The sequence below is a fragment of the Centruroides vittatus genome, unplaced genomic scaffold (assembly GCF_030686945.1).
Source record: "Centruroides vittatus isolate TY-2023 unplaced genomic scaffold, ASM3068694v2 contig_877, whole genome shotgun sequence".
Taxonomy (NCBI): Eukaryota; Metazoa; Arthropoda; class Arachnida; order Scorpiones; family Buthidae; genus Centruroides; species Centruroides vittatus.
Window position 1 is genome coordinate 1,319,961 of NW_027122569.1, and position 19,683 is coordinate 1,339,643.

Here is a 19,683-nt window from a genome sequence, read left to right on the forward strand (position 1 = left end):
TCTTTCTGCAAGTTGGCGGATTCCTCCGCAATACCACTCGATTGGTTTTGATGCCAAAACTCCCTAACCCCATTTTTGACATCATGCACTGCATTGAAAGAATGTTCTCTCAGAAAATGTGCCAATGACTGGAGAATGTAAAAAATCTGACAGAGCAAGGTCAAGGCTATATGCTGGGTGAAGCAAAACTAACCAATGATGGATAGCGAGTGTGCAGGATTTCAAATACCCATTCCAGTTGCTCAGCATAGAGTTGCTGTCCACAGCCCGGCCATTAGGAACCAGCTCCCGATGCACTGAACTATCCAAATTCCACAAAATGAAAAGTCGTGCTTTGCATTTTGTGGAATTTGGATGGTCCACTGACTACACAAACTGTCCTTGTTGAACTACTTGTGCTGACACTTCACCTGGTCAGAACCCCTGGTTTCCTCTGTTAGGATTACTGGAAAAAAATCCATTTTTCATCTCCCATTATGATCCTATGCCAGAACCTGTCATCTTTTGGATTTTGCAATATCTGATTACAAACCTGTATCCTGCTGCTCTGTCAGTTCATGGGGTATTTCTCGAGGTCTTCTGCTGCAAAAAGCCAAGGTGTTTCAAATGTTGAATGATGGTTGATTGGGCGAGTGCTGTTGCCTGGTTCCTGTTGAACAGCTTGGAGCAGTGCTTTGTCATCAATGATCAATGGTCATCTCGACTGAGGTTTGTCTATGAGGCCGGTGTTCTTATAGTTTAAGCGGTGGAACCATTCAGCTGCAGTTGTCTTGCTCGTGACCTAGGCCTTCAATTTTGCAAATTTTCTCTGCCACTCTTGCACTGAAACCATGTTTCCAGTAATGATGCAAGATGCCTCAAATGATGAGCTTTTTGTCAGTCATTCTTTCTTGTGGAAAACAATACTCACCAAAGGAACGAACTCAACAGTTCTATAAAATGATAGTATGTGCTTTGATGATGACATGCATACCAATTCATTTGCATTCACAGCAGTGTTGCCAGTGTTAGAGATCTTTTTCACAAAAGTGTTGTCGATGTCCTGGAACTTTTGAACCACCCTGATATTTATTAATAATATACAAAATTATTTTAACATTTATTAATTATTATTATATTTTCATCTGTTTCATTTAATTCAATTATTAGCTTTTTTATAAGAATATATGCATATATGCACGCACACACACACATATATACGTATATGTAATGTAATATATATATATTATATGATATGTATATACACACACAAACACACAAACATTGTTTATTTTCTCTAATAAAAAGTTACCTGTTCCAGGAAAAAAATAATTTCCATATTTGTGAAATGATACAGTCATAACCCGATCTGTGAGGTAGAATGCTTCTTGTACGCCATCACCGTGATGAATGTCTATATCTACATAAAGTACTCTCGGATGATATCTGAAAAAGCCGTTAGTTATGTTTAATTAGTATGTTCTGGAGTAATCTGTTGTATTTAAATTACATATTGAATGATATGAATAGTTTCAATTTACAACGCAAGCAGAATACTCTATATTAAATCAAAATTTATCTGTAAATATTTAATATTTCTAATAGAAATTAAAAAATTATTATTGTAGATTAAATAATAAATTAAGATTGATTTGATTAGATGTGGCAATACAACACATGGACAATCCGACAAGAGCGATACCTCGTGGAGAGTTTCTATTGGGAAACTGGCCCCTATTTAAGTGCTAGATGAAGAAAACAAAACTTTACATGACTAACCCATTGGTCTGGTGCAGACCTATGACCAATTTCCAGGGTTTGATGTTTTTATCTACTTGGCTACTGGCAGGAATACTGAGGCAGTTAAGGCATCAACTTATTGCTCTGGAAGATCCAAAATCAAATCCAAGAGAGCAACCCCATAGAATTTTTCACGGAAAATCTTATCCTGGATAGGTCAGGACCTGTCCCTCAACTGTGAACCTGGCCAAATCTATGATGGATATAATTAACCCTTTTCCCTCGAAATCTTGTTTATGTTTATTTTGCGATCCCTCCTAAGGCAATATAGGTCAGTCAGGCAATATTATTTTAAAAATTCACCAAAAATCAAATTATCATTATATCTATATGAAAAAAAATCACGTGCATTTATTAATATCTTTAGTTTTAAATACGATAGTTTCCAATACATTTTATTAGAAAAATTTATAAGAAAAAAAAATATATATATCAGAACTGACATAAACTTGATAATTTATAACTTTTTGTGAAAATTAACATTGTCTAATTAGCTAGTTGTTTGCTGGCACTAAGCCAGAAAGATGGGGTAGAATATTGTTTTGTACCATTTGATATAACACTTATGCATGTACGTTTATTCGTCGTGAAATTATCGCACATTATATCAAACATTTGTTTGAAATCAAAATTTTATTCTGCTATCAACTAATATAATGAACTAATATACTTTATTCACTTCATATCGAACGAGATTCTATATTTTTGTAATAAAAATATGATTACCAGTAGGATTAAATGTAACATTCACTGATATTTTAGATTAAAATAAAAAATAAATAAAATACCAGAACTGACAGTCACAACTTGAATATTTATAACACGTTGACTTATTATAGTTGAATAAACTTATTATAGTAATATTATTGCATGAACATGCTAAAAATTAAATAAAAAATTATCCAAAAAAATAAATTAAGAAAAAAAAGCATTAATTAAAATTTTTTAAGTCAACAAAACACCACCTGAACAAAAATATGCGAAACAGACGATAGACAAGACGATGCCGTCAAGTGCTGACATCTGTTGTCGATAAATTTTACAAAAATCGATTTTTACTAGAGTGATGACGAATTGGTACTCTCGAAGTTTTGCTTAACAACGGGGGTACCAATTGATCGGTACTTTCAGGAGCAAAAGGTTAAAAGAAACTTCATAGTGCCCACAGAGTAGAAAGAGAAAATATAAATAAAAATAATTTTATTTAAATGCTTCTCCAGACATTTCATTCAGTTTATAAATCAAAATTTAAAATTATTTTGGAAATTGATTTTAAGTTTTATAAGTTGATTTCAGGGTTTTTGTTTTCCTACTCATTCATAATGGATTGATATATTATATAGATATGTTGTAAATATCTCATAGCATGCAGAATTTTGTCTACATTTAATCTATAATTATATAATTTAGAAGAAAAAAATAATCTGTAATTGTGTCATATAATAAAAAAATACATACTTTAAAAGTTCCAAGATTGCAATAACTATGTCATTTACATAACAAAATCCAGAAGCCTGTAATATAAAATAATACATAATTAACATTTATTTTAGAATGTAATAATTTAAATTTCCATGTAATAAATATATTTATATGCTAAATAATCTTATTTATATGATTAAGGGATTATATTTTAATAAATTCTGTAGTAACCTAATGGCAAAACTTATTAAGACATTGCACATCAGTTGCAAATTCACGAATTTGAAAGTTTATATTTAATTTTGAGTAACAATTGTCATTTAGATAAAAGTGATTGTGGCCACAGAAGTATCTTGTTTAACAAGATAGTTTATAAAAAATTTATTTTATTATTAAATGAATCAATACTTCTTTTGTTAACAAGATCTTTAAAATAATCCACAGATTTATTGCTACAAATTCACCAAACAAATACAGCTCTCTGCTTTCTTGATGAAGATAATGTGGAATGGGGCAAACTACAATATTAGGTGTGTCAAAAAAAGGGAAAATGTAAAATAAAGTTGAGAACTCACGCCAAGTTTTAACTGGGTTCCGGTAAAAAACTTCACTGATTTCGGCGTTAAACTATCGCCATCGCAGTGTCAATTCCACGCATGCGCCGCCCGCACCATAGATTTAAGAATTTGAACATGCCAACATCTTTTTGCATGTTCGTAACGGAATTACCGGATGCCTGTTTTTGAATTCACAAATTCTGTTCTCCTTAGAACATTCTGCACATTCGTTTTTAAAATAATTCTTTTCACCTGAAGACAACGATTATAAACTCATCGAAAGTGCTAGTGATAATAAAAAAAAAAATAGTTTAACGCCGAAATCAGTGAAGTTTTTCTACCGGAATCCAAAGGAAAAATGTAAGTTATGCAGAGAAAATATATATTTATAGGAAGGGAGAGAGCCAGAAAAAATTGGCACAGGGTCTGTTAAGCCAACAGATTAACAGAAAGCTTCCTTGAAATAATAAGTGGGATGAGATCTTTTGTTCACAAGCGGACGTAACGGCAGTTTGTCTTATGCGTTTTCGATAACGACGGGAAGTTTGTGCTGTGCAGAGAAAAACGACTTTCTCCTCAGGGCCAATGAATTTCTAACGCAATCGCAATCCTCGGCGTTGAGTGAAGACCCTACACCAACGGTCTTAAGTAAGGCAAGAAGAATAATTGCTCTACCAGGTGTTTCATCAACCCTAACTGGATCCCTTGATCCCCCTCCAACGTTGCATGTCCCAGATTGTTCTTCCAACCAAATACGCATAAGGCAAACTGGCCATTACGTCCGCTTGCAAACAAAAGATCTCATCCCACTTATTATTTAGAAAAAGTGCTTGCTAAATTCTTTCTTGCACTTCCTTGAAATAATGTTCGACAATCATCAAAATTCACTGACAGAGGGACCAGAGTTGTTTTGTGACTTAAAAAATGGAATTTCTCAGAAAAGACAACATTAAAAAATTACTTTTATTTAAGCGTCAAAATAATTAACAAATGATTTTATATTATCCGCAATAGTATAAAGATATTAAATAAGATTGAAACTTAATTTTATGAAGACAATTAATTCTATTTAAAATTATCATCACATTATTATTACCTCAAATTTCTTTGCATGATGAAGTCCACCCGACCAATTAATAACTACATCAGAGCACTTGAAAATAAAATAAAAATGTAATTATTTTTTTTATATATATCAAAATAAAACTAATTTTCTAACAGCACTTTTAATTACTTAATTAATAAGAATTTTTAAGACAAAAAATTTTATTTTATTTTGGTGAGAAAAGTGAAAAACAAAGATAAATAAACAATTAAATTAAAATTATGGCCAAACCTCCAATAACAACCACTTCTGAATAGCATCCATTTTTCCAAGAGCATTTCTTTTTGAACAAATACGCATATAAAATAAACTTCTAACAATGGCCCTGGCTGCTAAAAATCCCATTTTTCACCTTTCAACAAAGGCCTCTGCATTCAAAATGACGTACAGAAAATGCCAATGCCCTATGCAAAATTAATATCAATACGCTACTGTGGCATCATCTACCAAAGTAATCAATTTAGCTAGTTTTTTTGATAGATTTATAGTGGATTTACAAAGAATCTAGCAAAATTACAATGCCTCAGCTATTTTTATGATGCTGTCTGGCTATATAACAAATTCAAAGAATTATAACTGAAAAAAACATAGTTTGGATATGGATATTATTGAAACGTCTAATTATAAATTTGAATTTTGACTGGACAACATACCATCCACTGTATTCACGCTGATCAGCGGGTGTCTAACAAAATTCAAACTGCTGAGACGCAATAACTGTTTAGTAGTATTTGGATGAAAGATGCAACAGGTTTGTAAGCTGCATTCCACTATATTATGACAAAACAGGTATACGCTTGTATTAACTGTTTATCTTCAAAATAAAAGCCTTAAACCAGCACCAACAGAATACCTGCGCATTATTGTGCAGTATTACCCAACATCCGAAAAGCAATCGCAACAAGCAATAAACGAACAAAACAACCGAATGATGCTAGGCATTCCCTCCATGATTGCACTACACTAAAATGATGGCTTAAATCTAGAAGAAGCTTTGAGAGAATGGCAACTCCATTGCTCAACAACCAGAAAAGACTCAGCCTCAGTGTGAACAAATAAAAGATTGAAACAAAAGAGACAGTTGTTATCTGGTTTGGATATTTATGCTATCACATGGTTATGACACAGACGGGCCCACCTGGTAAACTCAAACAGTTTGCACCAAGTTGGAAGGTCAAAAAGTAACCTTAAAAATGGGGATGTATCACCGACTCATGAGTATAGAGAATGCCAAACCATGAATCATCTAAGAGCGACATGTCTGCTCTTTGCACCAAATCTGACCTGGACAAAGAAACGAACAAGACCATACAATCTGCAAAATACCAGAGGAAAGTCTAATCCTTAGTGAATGAACATGAGAACTGTTTGTCACCAAATCCATATACCTTTCCCATTAATGGTAAAGTTAAAATTTATCAATGAAAATCATTCATAAATTTCATATTTAGAATTAAGTAAAAGTGTTTGCTTTGAAAGATTATAATTGAAAGACTAAGCAATTCGGCACGAGGAAGGTTGCCAGACTGCCATCTCTTGTTAAATATAATAATTATAAATTAATTAATTATATTTAATTTAGAATATTCTGAAAGAAAAGATTGGCTTGAAGCTGAACTCAAATCCACAAATCCTGCTTACCATGCACATGTGGTGTGTCGTCAATTGTATTACCCAAATCTCTGTCCGATTTAACCTCATAAAGAATTCAGCTGTTCATTTGGTATTTGAAATACTTATCGGATTAGTTGTATTTATTAGTTTATTATACATGATTCTCATCCAAAACCTGAAGTCCAGTGTCGGAAAAAATTCACTTCCCTAACAATTTTGTGCTCCTCCGGAGTCCTGCTTCAGGTGAACGTTGGCGTTTCTTTGACAGAACACCAATTTAAAATAAAAATTTGAATGATATTGTATTGAAATAGCAATTGAGAGTGAAACGAATTTAAAAATGGGAGGCGTTAGATTGTTTGCCTAAACATTACGCAAATTGGAATAAATTTTAAATTTGTGTTCTGTCAAAGAAAGAGCAATATTCACCCGAAGCGGGACTCCCGAGGAACCTGAAAACATTAGTGAAGTGAATTTTTATCAACACCAGAATTTAGGTTTTGGGTAAGAATTATTTAATACCAGGTGTGAAGTGTTCTCCATAGTCTTATTATACATGTCTTCAATTCTCTCTCATCTGTGTAACATTGAATCCTTTTTATTTTCAAAACTTACATAAAACTTATGTTTAAGAATTGAAAAGGAAATAATTCAATATTATGTAGTTTCAGTTTCATTTTGTCCATTATATTTGATGCGTACCAATTTACTGTAATTTGATATCAACAATACACTGAATATATTTATATCACAATTATTGTTATAAATTTACTTTTACTGTTCAATGTCCTCGGTAATTAAATTACAGAATCAGTTGGCAATGTGATAAAGGTTTATATAATTTCAAAAAGTTTTTAATACAATACATTAACACTTACTTGATTATTAAGTTTCACAGCTCCTTCCAATGAAGCACCGGTATACATAGAACAGAAATCATACAATCCATCAAAAACAGGACTATAAAAAATGAAATATTAAAAGTATATAAATTCTAACTATCAGAGTTATATTCAATTAATTCTTCGTTATATTATATTTAATAATAAATTTTAAAAATATCTTGAAATTTTAACTAGTTCATATCTAATTAAGTCATTGCTTAAGTAATTTTAACCAGTTTTTTCAGAATATGAAATTATTATTTTAGAAAATTATTTAATAAAGTAATGATCAGCTAAATAAACTTTTAAACAATTATAATTATCTAAACTCCTGGACTTTGATAATGTATCAACTTAGTGTTTGTTGAAATGTTTAACACGTTATGCATACCAGCTAGAAGCTATGCTTACTCAAACAAGGGTCTTAAAGTATTCAAATAGAGCATACATCAGACCTGAGATGTGCTTTGAGTCCTGTAATCTTCTTTTATCAATGGGAAAATTGCTCAATTTGATTAGCTTCTTCAGAATTAAAGTACATCATCATGAGCAATTCTCCCATTAATAAAAGAGGAAAACAAAGTTAAATTCAGTCCCCTTGCAATCAAAGAGAATCCTCTGGCAATAGGAAAAAAATCTCTGGACCAAAAACTCAACTACAGTTTTAAAATGTTGAAAATTATCTAAAAAGAACAAAACGAAAATCACTTCTACAGCTATGTTCAAGATGTTGAGTAACTTGTAAACAAAGTGGTTCTAGTAGATGAGGGAGATCCAAGAGAAGAATGATTGGAAGAAGCAGGAAAAAAGCAAGAAAAGAAAGAAAAAATGAAAATAAAAAAAGAAAAATCTAAATTCAGATAACCCTATACCCTTCAAATACTCCCACACTCATCTTTGCTACCGTAAATTAAAGCAGGTGAGCCAAGATTTGTGAAACATACTATAAAATTTATCACAGCACTACTTAAATAATGTTTAAACAGTAGTAACTGCAGATAACAATAGTTGTACAGCCAAAACAGTAAAGGTACCAATCAAAACAACTCTAGAAATGTGAATTCGGGTTTAGTCTATTCAAACCTTTACAGGTGAACTGACATAAATGAGACTGCCTCTGTTTTGAATACAGCCAAACTAATTATGGGCATGATTAAAATGCCTTCTTAATGGCCAAAAAACTGAAGGGGTAAAAACTTATACCATTCTTTGGTCATTAAGAAGGTATTTTAGTCATGTCCATCATTAGTCTGACTGCATCCAAAATGGAGGCAGATTTAAAGAATAAAAACCTGTAGTATTCTCATTAAATAAGTCATAAAGGAGTCAACCAATTCTACTAAAAAAAATTCCTGCAAAATTAAAGTAACTTCTCAAAAATCTGGATTTTTCTATGAACTGTTACAATATGAGAAAACAACTTCAAGACTTGCCCCTCAAGTTTATTTTAAATTTCAGTTCATAAAGACGATTGGCATTGAATTGCATATCTATATACAGGTGCTAAACTTACCAATCGTCACCAACATTGTAATGGCTAAGACTTTTCGTAAATCCCTGAATATTCTGCGGCGTCACTCTTTGTAAAAAGTCGATGTATTCGTCGGAATGAAATCTGCACATGTCGTGGACGCTGGCACGATATGGTTTGTACACCTGAAAGGCACAAAGTTTTGTAATTTGATTCAGTAATTTGTTAACTTTCTAAATTTATAACTGATGAGAATAATTTGATTTTCACAATAATATACACAAGATCCTCCAAAAAAAATGCTACAGTTTTAAATTACTGTGAATTATGTTAATTATTACCCAAAACGTACACAGCATATGCTAATCATTAGAGTAAAAGTCTGAGTTTCGCCTCCATCTGCATTCGAACATGTTTTTGCGTAGTTCCTCTACGAAGTGCCGTAAACAAAAACGGCAACTCACAACAGAACATTTTGTATTCTGCATTCTGCAAACTCTGAATCAGTCATCACTGTACAACAAGCATTTGCCTTACACGATGGATTACTCTAAAATTGTTGGTGAATGACAATTTCAAAGTGATCCACCATGACTGATTCTGAGTTAGTGGACTGCAGAATACAAAACACCTTCTCTGTTGTGGAGTCACCATTTTCATTTATGACGCATCTTAGAATAATAGACAACATTATTCACACCATATTACATTGCATACTTCTCAGGTAATAATTAACATAATTACAGTAATTTAAATAATAGTGTTCTTTTTAGAAGACTGCATGTGGGTGTGCACATGTGTTTTAGCTTACCTAATATTCTTCTAAACTATTTTATTAAATACTATTAAAACAAAAATACATTTTAGCTAACTTAGTGCTCGTGAACCTAATGATTTTATTTTGGAGGTGCTTTAAGTAGTCTTCATCGACCGGTTCACATTCCATAGCTATGACGTAGTCATTGAGCCGAGATAGATACAATGCTCTTTTCATTAGAACAAAGGCTCTGCTTTTGTCAGCTTTCAATAAGGTAGTTTGGTTATCATGGAGCCATCTTATGCTGTCCCTGATGTTGTTCTGAAATATTCTATCCATTCCGGTGATTTGTTCTTTCTGTAGTTTCATAAAGGTTTTTCATCTAAAAAAATTCTTTATGCTCGTTTTACTGATATTAATATTTCTCAATGTTAGGGATTATCTTGTCCAGGTGTACAGTACAAAAATACATTTTAATAGTAGACAATTTGTATCCAGAATATGAATCTATATCTATACAAAACAGCAAGAAAGATAAGATCCAGATAGTGTGGACAATTGCTACATTATCAAAATCACTAAAATAAATTTATCCTGTCTTCTGACAGATGTTTACTTTGCAAACAATCACTTTATATAAGTAATTTATTGGTGATCTTGATTTTAAGAACAAAGTTAAAAGATTTTCAAAACAAATATGCTTGTTACAAGTCACCTTACAGTTGAAATGGTGTACACTATCCCATCGTTACATCACTCATTTGCTTATATTACACTTCTTTTTGGTCTTCCAAATATGAGAGATCTTTAGCCAATAATTTTAAAAAATTATTTGCAATCAAATTTCTACTTGTAAAGAAATATTTCCTTATACCTTTATCACTGACCTTGAGACTACCATTGTATGAAATACAACCCACAAAAATGCAAGCTAGCAAGGGATTGAAAACACAAAACAGGTGAGTAAATAACTATATATTGCTCACTTCGTTTGTCTCCTGATATGTGTGATATAAGGATCTATTGTATTTGAGAATATAAGACTGCAGCTGTTAGCATACAGAACGTCCCACAGGTAATAAAATTATTTATTTTCAAATCTATCAATATCCCCTTAAAACTTTTGATTTTGATTTTTAAAATTTTACTAATATATGTTAGAGAAATGCTACTGTAATAAAAGCCAAGCCATTTTATTTACAGACAGTAAGGAAAATTCGTAAAAATAATCTACTTTATTGGAGTCACAAATCAAACACAGCAGCTTTCCGAATATTTTTGGACTGATTAAGAGCATTTTTAATAAAATTAACCAGTCCAAAAGCAGTTGGAAAGCTGCTACATTTGATTTGTAACTTCAATAAAATAGGTTGTTTTTTGTGAATATTGAGTAACATTATTAGGAAAATCAACTCAAAATATTTCTACTAAACCTTGTCAAAAATATAAATTTGTAAATACAGTGTGGCCAAATAGAGGTAATTACTATTTATATTATTTCAGGTACAATAATGACTTGGTAACGTTCTTCACAACAATCAACATGGAACTCTTGCAGTGGTGACAGATGAATCCCTGCATTGTGTACAACACCATATTTCGTATTCGAGTGTGTGAACAACACTAAACATAAGCATTGATGAGTATTGTGGTCTACAGCACTCCCTACTTGCACTAGTCTCAACCTGACTGTCACACATACTGCATTAAACATCATTTACAGTAATTTCCCATATTCATATATAGTGTCATTTGTCTATAATTTGCAATATGTCCTCTCACCCTATTTGGCACGTGATTTTTTGTCCACACTGTACAGGTACACCTCGAGTTATGTCATTCCCGATTATACGTCATTTGTCAAAAAAGTATATAGAAAAATAAAAATCAAAGTTTAAGTCATTTTATTCGACTTTAAATCCGTCCGCCACAAATATTGAAGTCGTAATATGTATAACTACACAAGTAAATTCGACTTACGTCGTTTTTTGACTTACGTCGCCTCTCCTGGAACCAATTACCGACGTAAAGACGAGGTATACCTGTATACTTGTTTATGAATTTTATCATTTAACAAAATATATTCAGAAAACATGCAAAATGGAAAAAAATAACTTTATACAAAATAATTCAAGCATTTTACTTGATTTTAATTTCTACTTGATATCATCGCAAGTATACAGCTGCCAAAGCAGAACAGTCATTTTAATAAAACATGGATCCAAAAATACTTGAGATATTTAGGATAAGTCAAATTTATCTGGACAAAACATTTGAGACCTTTATCCTCTCAGTCTCAAATCTCAACTTTACTCTGCCCTGTAACAAGGAATGAGTCAGTTTACCACAACTTCTAGTTGATCTTCTCTGATATGATAAAGGTCTTGAAAAATATTTCATCTGGATAAAATTTCTGACTTCCAAATCTCTCAAGTGTTTGTCTTTCAGATTTATGTTATATTTTCAATGGAGTCATTTATACCATAAGAGATTTTATGGCTATTTTAACCGGCAATCACGTGCGATTGTTTTTTTTACGGGATCATACGCATAAGACAGTGATTTTCTGCTAATTTTTCACATGTTAATCACCTTGCACATAATTGCCATTCTTCCAAATTGTCAAATTTGAAAAATGGCAATTATGTGCAGGGTGATTAACATGTGAAAAATTAGCAGAAAATCACTGTCTTATGCGTATGATCCTTATGCGTAATCCTGTGATGTGTCTTCTCTGCACATACTAAATTTCAATGTCATACATTTAGTTTACAGAGGAATGTCTTTGACTGGCCTCGTAGAGAGGCCCTTCAAACTATGTGATAACATACAATAATGGAAAAGCTGAAGTGTTTCTAAAAATGACCAGAAAATGATTTTTCTGTAATTATCAGGCATGAAATAAACCTGCAAAAAAATTTAAACATTGAAGATCACAGCACTCCAAACTACCTTACAGAGAAAGGCATTCAAAGTCATAACAATCTGCAGACTGCATAAATAGCCATACATTCCAAAATATACCGAAATTACTAAAAACATTTGAATATTGTTGCTTAAAATATGTAAAAATTATTTCTGTCGGCAATTATTCACGATTGAGAATACGGTATTAATCCTTATCCTTTTCTACATTATCTAAATGCTGGTACGTACGTACGGTACTTCTATAACAATAATGTAATTAATTCTCACTATATTAATTGTATAAGTTTATATTAAATAAAAATAATAATCACAATCTCTCAACGGCCAATTTTTTGTTTTTTATAAATAATAGTTCAATCCGGAAAATTATTAATTTAAAAAAATTATATAATTATTAAATAATACTTACCTGCATCTTTTTATAAAGTCCATAATGTAAAACTAAACTGTGTGTTACTGACAATCTCTGCGGTTTCATGGGATGTCCCGTACCTATTTGAAAAAAAATTTTTTTTTAATATTTTAATTCTGCAATTTTGAAAAGAATTAAATTATTTAATTATATATTAATTTTGTTTTAATGGCAGTTTATAACATAATGAAATACAATATTAGAAGAAAAAGTGTGCAAGATTTTATTTTTTTTCGAAAAACAGTCTATTCTCTAATATTTTCTCATTAATTAACAATTTCGGGCATTTAATTAACATGCAAGTGTATAATTAAAGTAATTATTCCCATCAAAACACCACGAAAAGCTGGAAAATAATAACAAAGTTCGACTTTTACACCAGACTGGATTGATTATATACAAGCAAATATTTATCGTGACATTGTCACAATGCCAGGCTGAAATTTTTAATCATAATTTATTTAGTTTAAAATGGAAGCTCTCCACCTCAAGTTAGTAGTGTCTTACTCCTAAACGTCATACTTTTCCTTTGGCAATCGAGTTGTGCCGGTCATCTATCTAACTTCTTTCTGGGAAATTTTTTAATTGAAATAACGTGACTTCCGGTTTGCATCAGAAGTTCGTACATAGTTAGAACATAGTCGGGTCTCCTGCCGCTCCTAAAGTTTTCGTGTCTGCGTCTTTCGTCTTTCGTCTATCTAACCCCGACGAATGACGGTAAGAATTTACAAGTCTACAAATTTTTCAAATTGCAGTCCATTCATAATTATACACCATAAAAATCTTAAATCACCAGAGAAAAACTTTAATATACTTAAGATGATCTTAGTTGTAGATCAAGAACATTTATCTGAAAATCAAGTATATTTAATTTCTTTACTGGTAATTTAAGGTTTTTATGGTGACCGGCACAACTCGATTGCCAAAGGAAAAGTATGACGTTTAGGGATAAGACACTACTAACTTGAGGTGGAGAGCTTCCATTTTAAATTAAATAAATTATGATTAAAAATTTCAGCCTGGCATTGTGACAACGTCACGATAAATATTTGCTTGTTTATAATCAATCCAGTCTAGTGTAAAAGTCAAACTTTGTTATTATTTTCCAGCTATTCGTGAAAATGTTTATGATGCACTTTATCCTTTGTATAATTCACACCGGTAACAGGTTCAAGGTATGTTGTTGACTTCACTCCGGTGTTGTTTGGATGTGTATGTTTAATGTAGAACATTCAGTTTAGAACTTTTCAATTAATTGCATTCGATATGTGGAAACATACATCAGCCTGACAAAGGTCTCTGAAAGTGAGTGAAAACATTCATTTTTCCAATAAATAACTTCTGGAATAAGTACCGGTGTTTGTGAGTTATTGTAATCACTTCCGAGATCAGTTAAATGCAACTCTTCTTCAGAAGTCACAGTAAATGTATATCTTAGCTGAGAGATCATTTAATTTATTACGTATGAGCCAGCAAGAAGTCAAATGTTTAACAGGCTGTATCCAGACTTCCCACCAATCACATATAGCGATCTGGATGTAACCTCAAACTCTTTAGAAACTCTGTGCCACCCGAGGCTCCTCATCATCAAAATGACTTAATTCGTACTCCTTACTCGAAACTTTTCTTCCAGAAGATGATTCTAAATTATTTAATAAATCATTAAAATTATAATTATTAATTTAGATAAGAGATGGTGCCTAACGTCTACCTCTAGTAGCAAATTACTTAGTATTAATCATTAAAAATAGCAGATTTATAGCTCAATTATTTAAGACAATTGTGTAGTTATGTATCCAAATAAAAATACTTTGCTCGAGTGATTTATTTTAACATTTTTCTGATGTTGCGTTGTTTATTTACATTCATTACATATACTTCGAATAAGTGAAATTATCCAATAGGTTAGCACTTACTATACTATTTTATGAATCTATAGAAGAAATTATCTTTAGATCTGTATAAAATCTTCATTATTAGTGTAATAATTAATAATTACTATTACTAATAGTAAATATTATCTATTAATTTTGATCAAGATAAGGATAATAAAAATCCCATTCTAAATCCCATATAAAAACTATTAAATCAGCAGGATTTTTTTCTACTAGAAAGCAATTTAATATAGGAAATCTAAAAGGAAATTTTTATATATATTTTATCGGTTTTTTCCGTCAATTCTTGCTATATAAACAGAACAGACAATCAATTAAAATTCTTATAAAATTAAGATTTAGCTTAGTAAAATATACAAGTTTACATTGTTTGTAAAGAATTAAATTTATCTAGATATAAACAATTGGAGAATTGGAGTGGCAAAGTAAGTAAATGTCTTACTTTATATAAAGTATTACACTAGAACATAGTCTCTATCATCGTATCCCATATATTGCAACATTATTCTAGATTATATACTAAACATTTAACATTAGACCCAATAACTAAATCTTCTAAACTATCGACATTCAACAAATGAGCATTTTGATCTTATAATTAAGTGCGTATCTAGAATTACCGATCAATTAAACTTTTATAAGTTTAACCGAAAATAAATTCAATGGTTTAAATGAAAATGGAATTTAGAAATGTTTTAAGTGCATATTTTCTCTATGTTGAAATTTAACAAGTTATACAATTCAAAAATTTTATAAAATCAATTAAATAATTTTATTACTCGGCAATAAAATTACTACAGAGCTTTTTTTTTAAACGTTTTCCAACTTTTTCAAGGTCGACATCAGGTAATTCTGTTATGAGGAACTCCTTACGACAAATTGCATTCTTCGTACTATAATTTAGAATCATCCAATGACGACCTTGAAAACATTAGAGTTTAGAAATGTTTTAATTATCTCTAAGCAGTTTTATTGTATAATTTGATTTAGAAGAGAGTTATATGTATTGACAGTTAAAGCATAAAGATCAGAACGTCTCATTCTCCAACTTAAAACTGTTTGGAAATATCATTAGAAATGTTTTATTGATATCAATATCAGAATAATTTTTTAATACAGCAGTAAATTTTAGATAAAAGTAAACATTTTTTAATCTATTTTATGTTTGTTTTTACTTTTCTGCTGAATTATTCTATTGAAACTGAATGAAATCTGACACCACATCAAATTCAAGGATAAATCTACTGCTTATTTATGGTTAATTTGAAGTTTTTTTGGCCTACATCTTAAGTTAGCCATTATCAGCTAACAATGCACACAGTTAAAATGAAATGAGCTCCATTTTAGTTTTATGTGTCTTTAGCTAATAATGGCCAAAAACATTTTGAATAAACCTAATTTCTCCTTAAATAAGCAGCATATTTATCCTTGAATAAAGGTCATCTGTTATCCATTCTTTTAAAACAATTTGAGACTCCTTACACTTTGGTAATAATGTATAATAATTTACGTAAACCTGACAGAAATGAAATTAATTAATTCTAAAAACACTCGATACTATTAAAAAGTTTTATCTCTTTAAAATAAAACCCATTCATTTTACTGCTTAAAACATAATTTGGTAAATATTTGAGTACAGTAAAAAATGCATGAGAATATTTTTCAATACAAATTTTAAACAATAAAAAAAAAACATTCTTTAATTAAAGTATTCACATTCAGAGCTGAATTGATCAAATATAATCAAATAAAGCAACAAATATTACATGTGTATAAGTAATGTGTATTCAAACTATATATTTTTTAATAGTTTTGTGTTACATAAGTACAAAAAATACAGGGTATCCCATAATTCATGACTCGCATTTTGATTGATTGTAATTTTTTTCATGAAATGAGATAGATAGTTGTTTTTATTTTCTAGATGTTATCCAGCTTAAGAACAAGGTCAGTGACTGTCAGGCATGCCAGGGGGTGGCAAAGCTTTAGCTTATTTTGTAGCAGTGGGTACAATGTTTTTATTTTCAATTACGAAAAATCACTTTGGATGTTTGCTGCGGGATGAAATCATCTCCAGACCAGATTCCACCAGAGTTTGTTTTCTACAGTATTTAAAACATAAAGTGTTTATCCATAGGACAGCTGTCGCCAACCGGAAGTCCATGGACCACTGATGGTCCACAAGAAAATTTTGGTGGTCCGTGCAGAAATTTGGACATTTATCAACTCGAGGTTACACGAAGTATTACAAAAAAAATGCAAAATGCTCAGTTGCTTTTTCTCACTCATTGGGGTTTTTTTTATTTGAATCTAAAACCAAACATAAAATGGCTTATCAATAAATAATAATGTCAATAAATCAAAAAATAATGTTGTGAGTATTATTGTGCTTTGTGGAAAAAAACCAAGAATCTATAAACTTATTTCAAACAAGTAGCAACAAACTTCACACTAATCTATATATCGTATTTTACAAACTATAAGACGCACCTGAATTTTGGAGGCAATTTTTCGAAGAAAAAAGTGCGTCTTATAGTCCGTAAAATACGGTATATAAAACTACTTGTCCTCACTGACTGACTGATTGATTCATCATCGCCCAGAGCAAACCGCTGAACCTAAAGTGATGAAATTTGGTACACAGTTAGGGCATGCCATGGGAATGCACACTAAGAAGGGATTTTTCGAAATTCCCCTGCGGGGGTGAGAGAGAGAGCATTAAGTCTTAACCGGAAGAATGGCTTCTACTCTACTATTTTAGATGCGATTTTTGTTTCTGATGGTAATAACTTAATTTCCAAACGTACAATATTTACATATTACGAATTTTTTAACCAAATGTTCGAACCATTTAAATTCGAATTTGTTATTACATATTTGTTTGATTATAGTGTGGCCGTCTAACCCTTTTGCCGTTGGGTAGGATTATCTTTTCCACAAAAATAAGTAAAACAAAAGACGGCGTGGGGCCCTGGAGCCAAACGGACAGAGAAAGAGTCACTTTTGATGAGAACCCTGAAGAAGTAGGGAGAGAAAAAGAGTGCTCCAGACCTCGAGAAAGACGATCCAAGACTGAGAGGTGCCGAAGAAGTTAGAAAGGAAAAATAGACTACGGACAGAAAACCTTGTGGACAAACGACGAAGTCAGGAATAGACGAAAGGTCTATGACAAGAAGAAGGTCACGAATAAAGGAGAGTTTCGAAGTGGTGTCCTATCCAAGAGCACGTCGCTACGATAAACCCCGGGTATTTCTATTCCTTTTTATCCCTTTTGCTTCTTTCCATTTTCCTTAATTGCAAGAAAGTTATAACTTAGTATAAGCTGATACGACTCGCGTTTGATTGTTGCGTGTGTGAGAATTTTATATATTTAGATTGTTATAAATTAAATAATTACTATGGTGTCTGAAATAACGTCGGCCACGATTTTACTTTGTTAATTTTTTAAAAAAGATTACTGTGATAGTGGCGAAACAACAGAGAACATTTTACCATTTTTGCATATTTGTTGCAGAGGCAGTTGCCTAAAAGGGAAAGGTCGTCTCTGTAATTTTTGTAATATCCGATGGACTACTGATGGTGTGCAATGACAAAGATTTTATCTTTGTGAATGCTCCGTATTTTTACATTTTATTATTTATTTAAATTTAGGGAGTTTCAGATAACGTCATTTATGTTTCGAAAAAAAATTAAACTCACAAGTCAGATTTATCGTATCTCAAAATCCCATAATATTTGAAACTTGAATTTAGGTGCATTAGCAGTCCATAGTTTGAAACGAACAAAAATCAGTAATTTTACCAAATTAGTAACAACTAATAATTGAGAACGTTAGTGAAGTATCGAGGGAGGGTTATTTCTATCAAATTGCAAAATCCGAGCGGGCGAAGCCGCGGGTAACAGCTAGTTTGTTATAATTAAACAAGTGAATATCATATTAATGAAACTTTTATACAAAAGCAAAATAAAGTAAAATGAAAGTTTTATGATCATTATTCCATAGATGTTTGTATTGTTTAAAAAGTTCACGATAATGGTCCACGAGATACAAAATTGTGAGTTTAGCAGTTCGTGAGGTCAGAAAGGTTGGCAAATGATGCCATAGGATACATAATATGGATGCATTGTGTGATGTAATCATTCAGGAATTCAATGCAGTTAGTATTGATCTCTGCCAAATAGCATGCATAGATGTTTCACTTTGTTTACAGGTTTGTTTCAACCTTGGCTGAATACAAGTTGACTTTGGAAGTAAGAGGAAGTAACTTGCATTATAAAAAAAAACCTGTCTTCTTTCATTAGGAAGTTATTGTTGATCAAAACAAGAGTCGAGAATTTATGGGGCAGCTCAGTCTTCCCAGTATTTTGTTCACAAACTGCCCACCAGTGACCAGTTGATAAAAACCACTAAACATAGCTTGTCTTGGGTTCATGCTTGATCAAAGGATTAACCATGTGGAGTTTTCTAAGTTTTTGTTCACTTATCTAACACATTCTAAAATTCATTCTAGAAGGCATCCCTTTGACATGTGTTTTATTAGGTGTACAGGTAAAACAGCTTTAATACAGTTAAGCAAGAACATAGTTTGGTTCATTTGAAACAGCTTACGTAATTGGTTTACTTATCCAGCTATGTTAATTGAAGCCAGTTTCCCAGCAACATGTTCATTGCCTTATCCCATAAATCTAATCCAATCCTTCTCATACCCAAGAACATAAATATTTACTAGTGAAGCTGACCATTTTTAAGCTCTTCCTTGCTTAAAACAATTTAGAATTACTACGAAAACATTAAAAAAAATTTAATTGCTTTCAAACACGTATTTCTGGCTCCGTAGTCTTACAGAAATTATATTATA

The 19,683-nt window shown here is 31.5% G+C and overlaps 1 protein-coding gene across 1 annotated transcript in view; it reads right to left on the reverse strand.

Moving 5' to 3' along the window:
• HDAC3 (histone deacetylase 3) overlaps positions 1–19,683 on the reverse strand; it is a 34,724-nt gene that overhangs the window by 13,551 nt on the left and 1,490 nt on the right. The window contains exons 2-7 of the mRNA XM_067279801.1: positions 12,927–13,009; positions 8,875–9,017; positions 7,356–7,437; positions 4,855–4,911; positions 3,238–3,293; positions 1,292–1,425 (exon numbers count right to left, since the gene is read on the reverse strand). Coding sequence (XP_067135902.1) covers positions 1,292–1,425; positions 3,238–3,293; positions 4,855–4,911; positions 7,356–7,437; positions 8,875–9,017; positions 12,927–13,009 — 555 coding nt within the window. The remainder of the gene's footprint in view (positions 1–1,291; positions 1,426–3,237; positions 3,294–4,854; positions 4,912–7,355; positions 7,438–8,874; positions 9,018–12,926; positions 13,010–19,683) is intronic.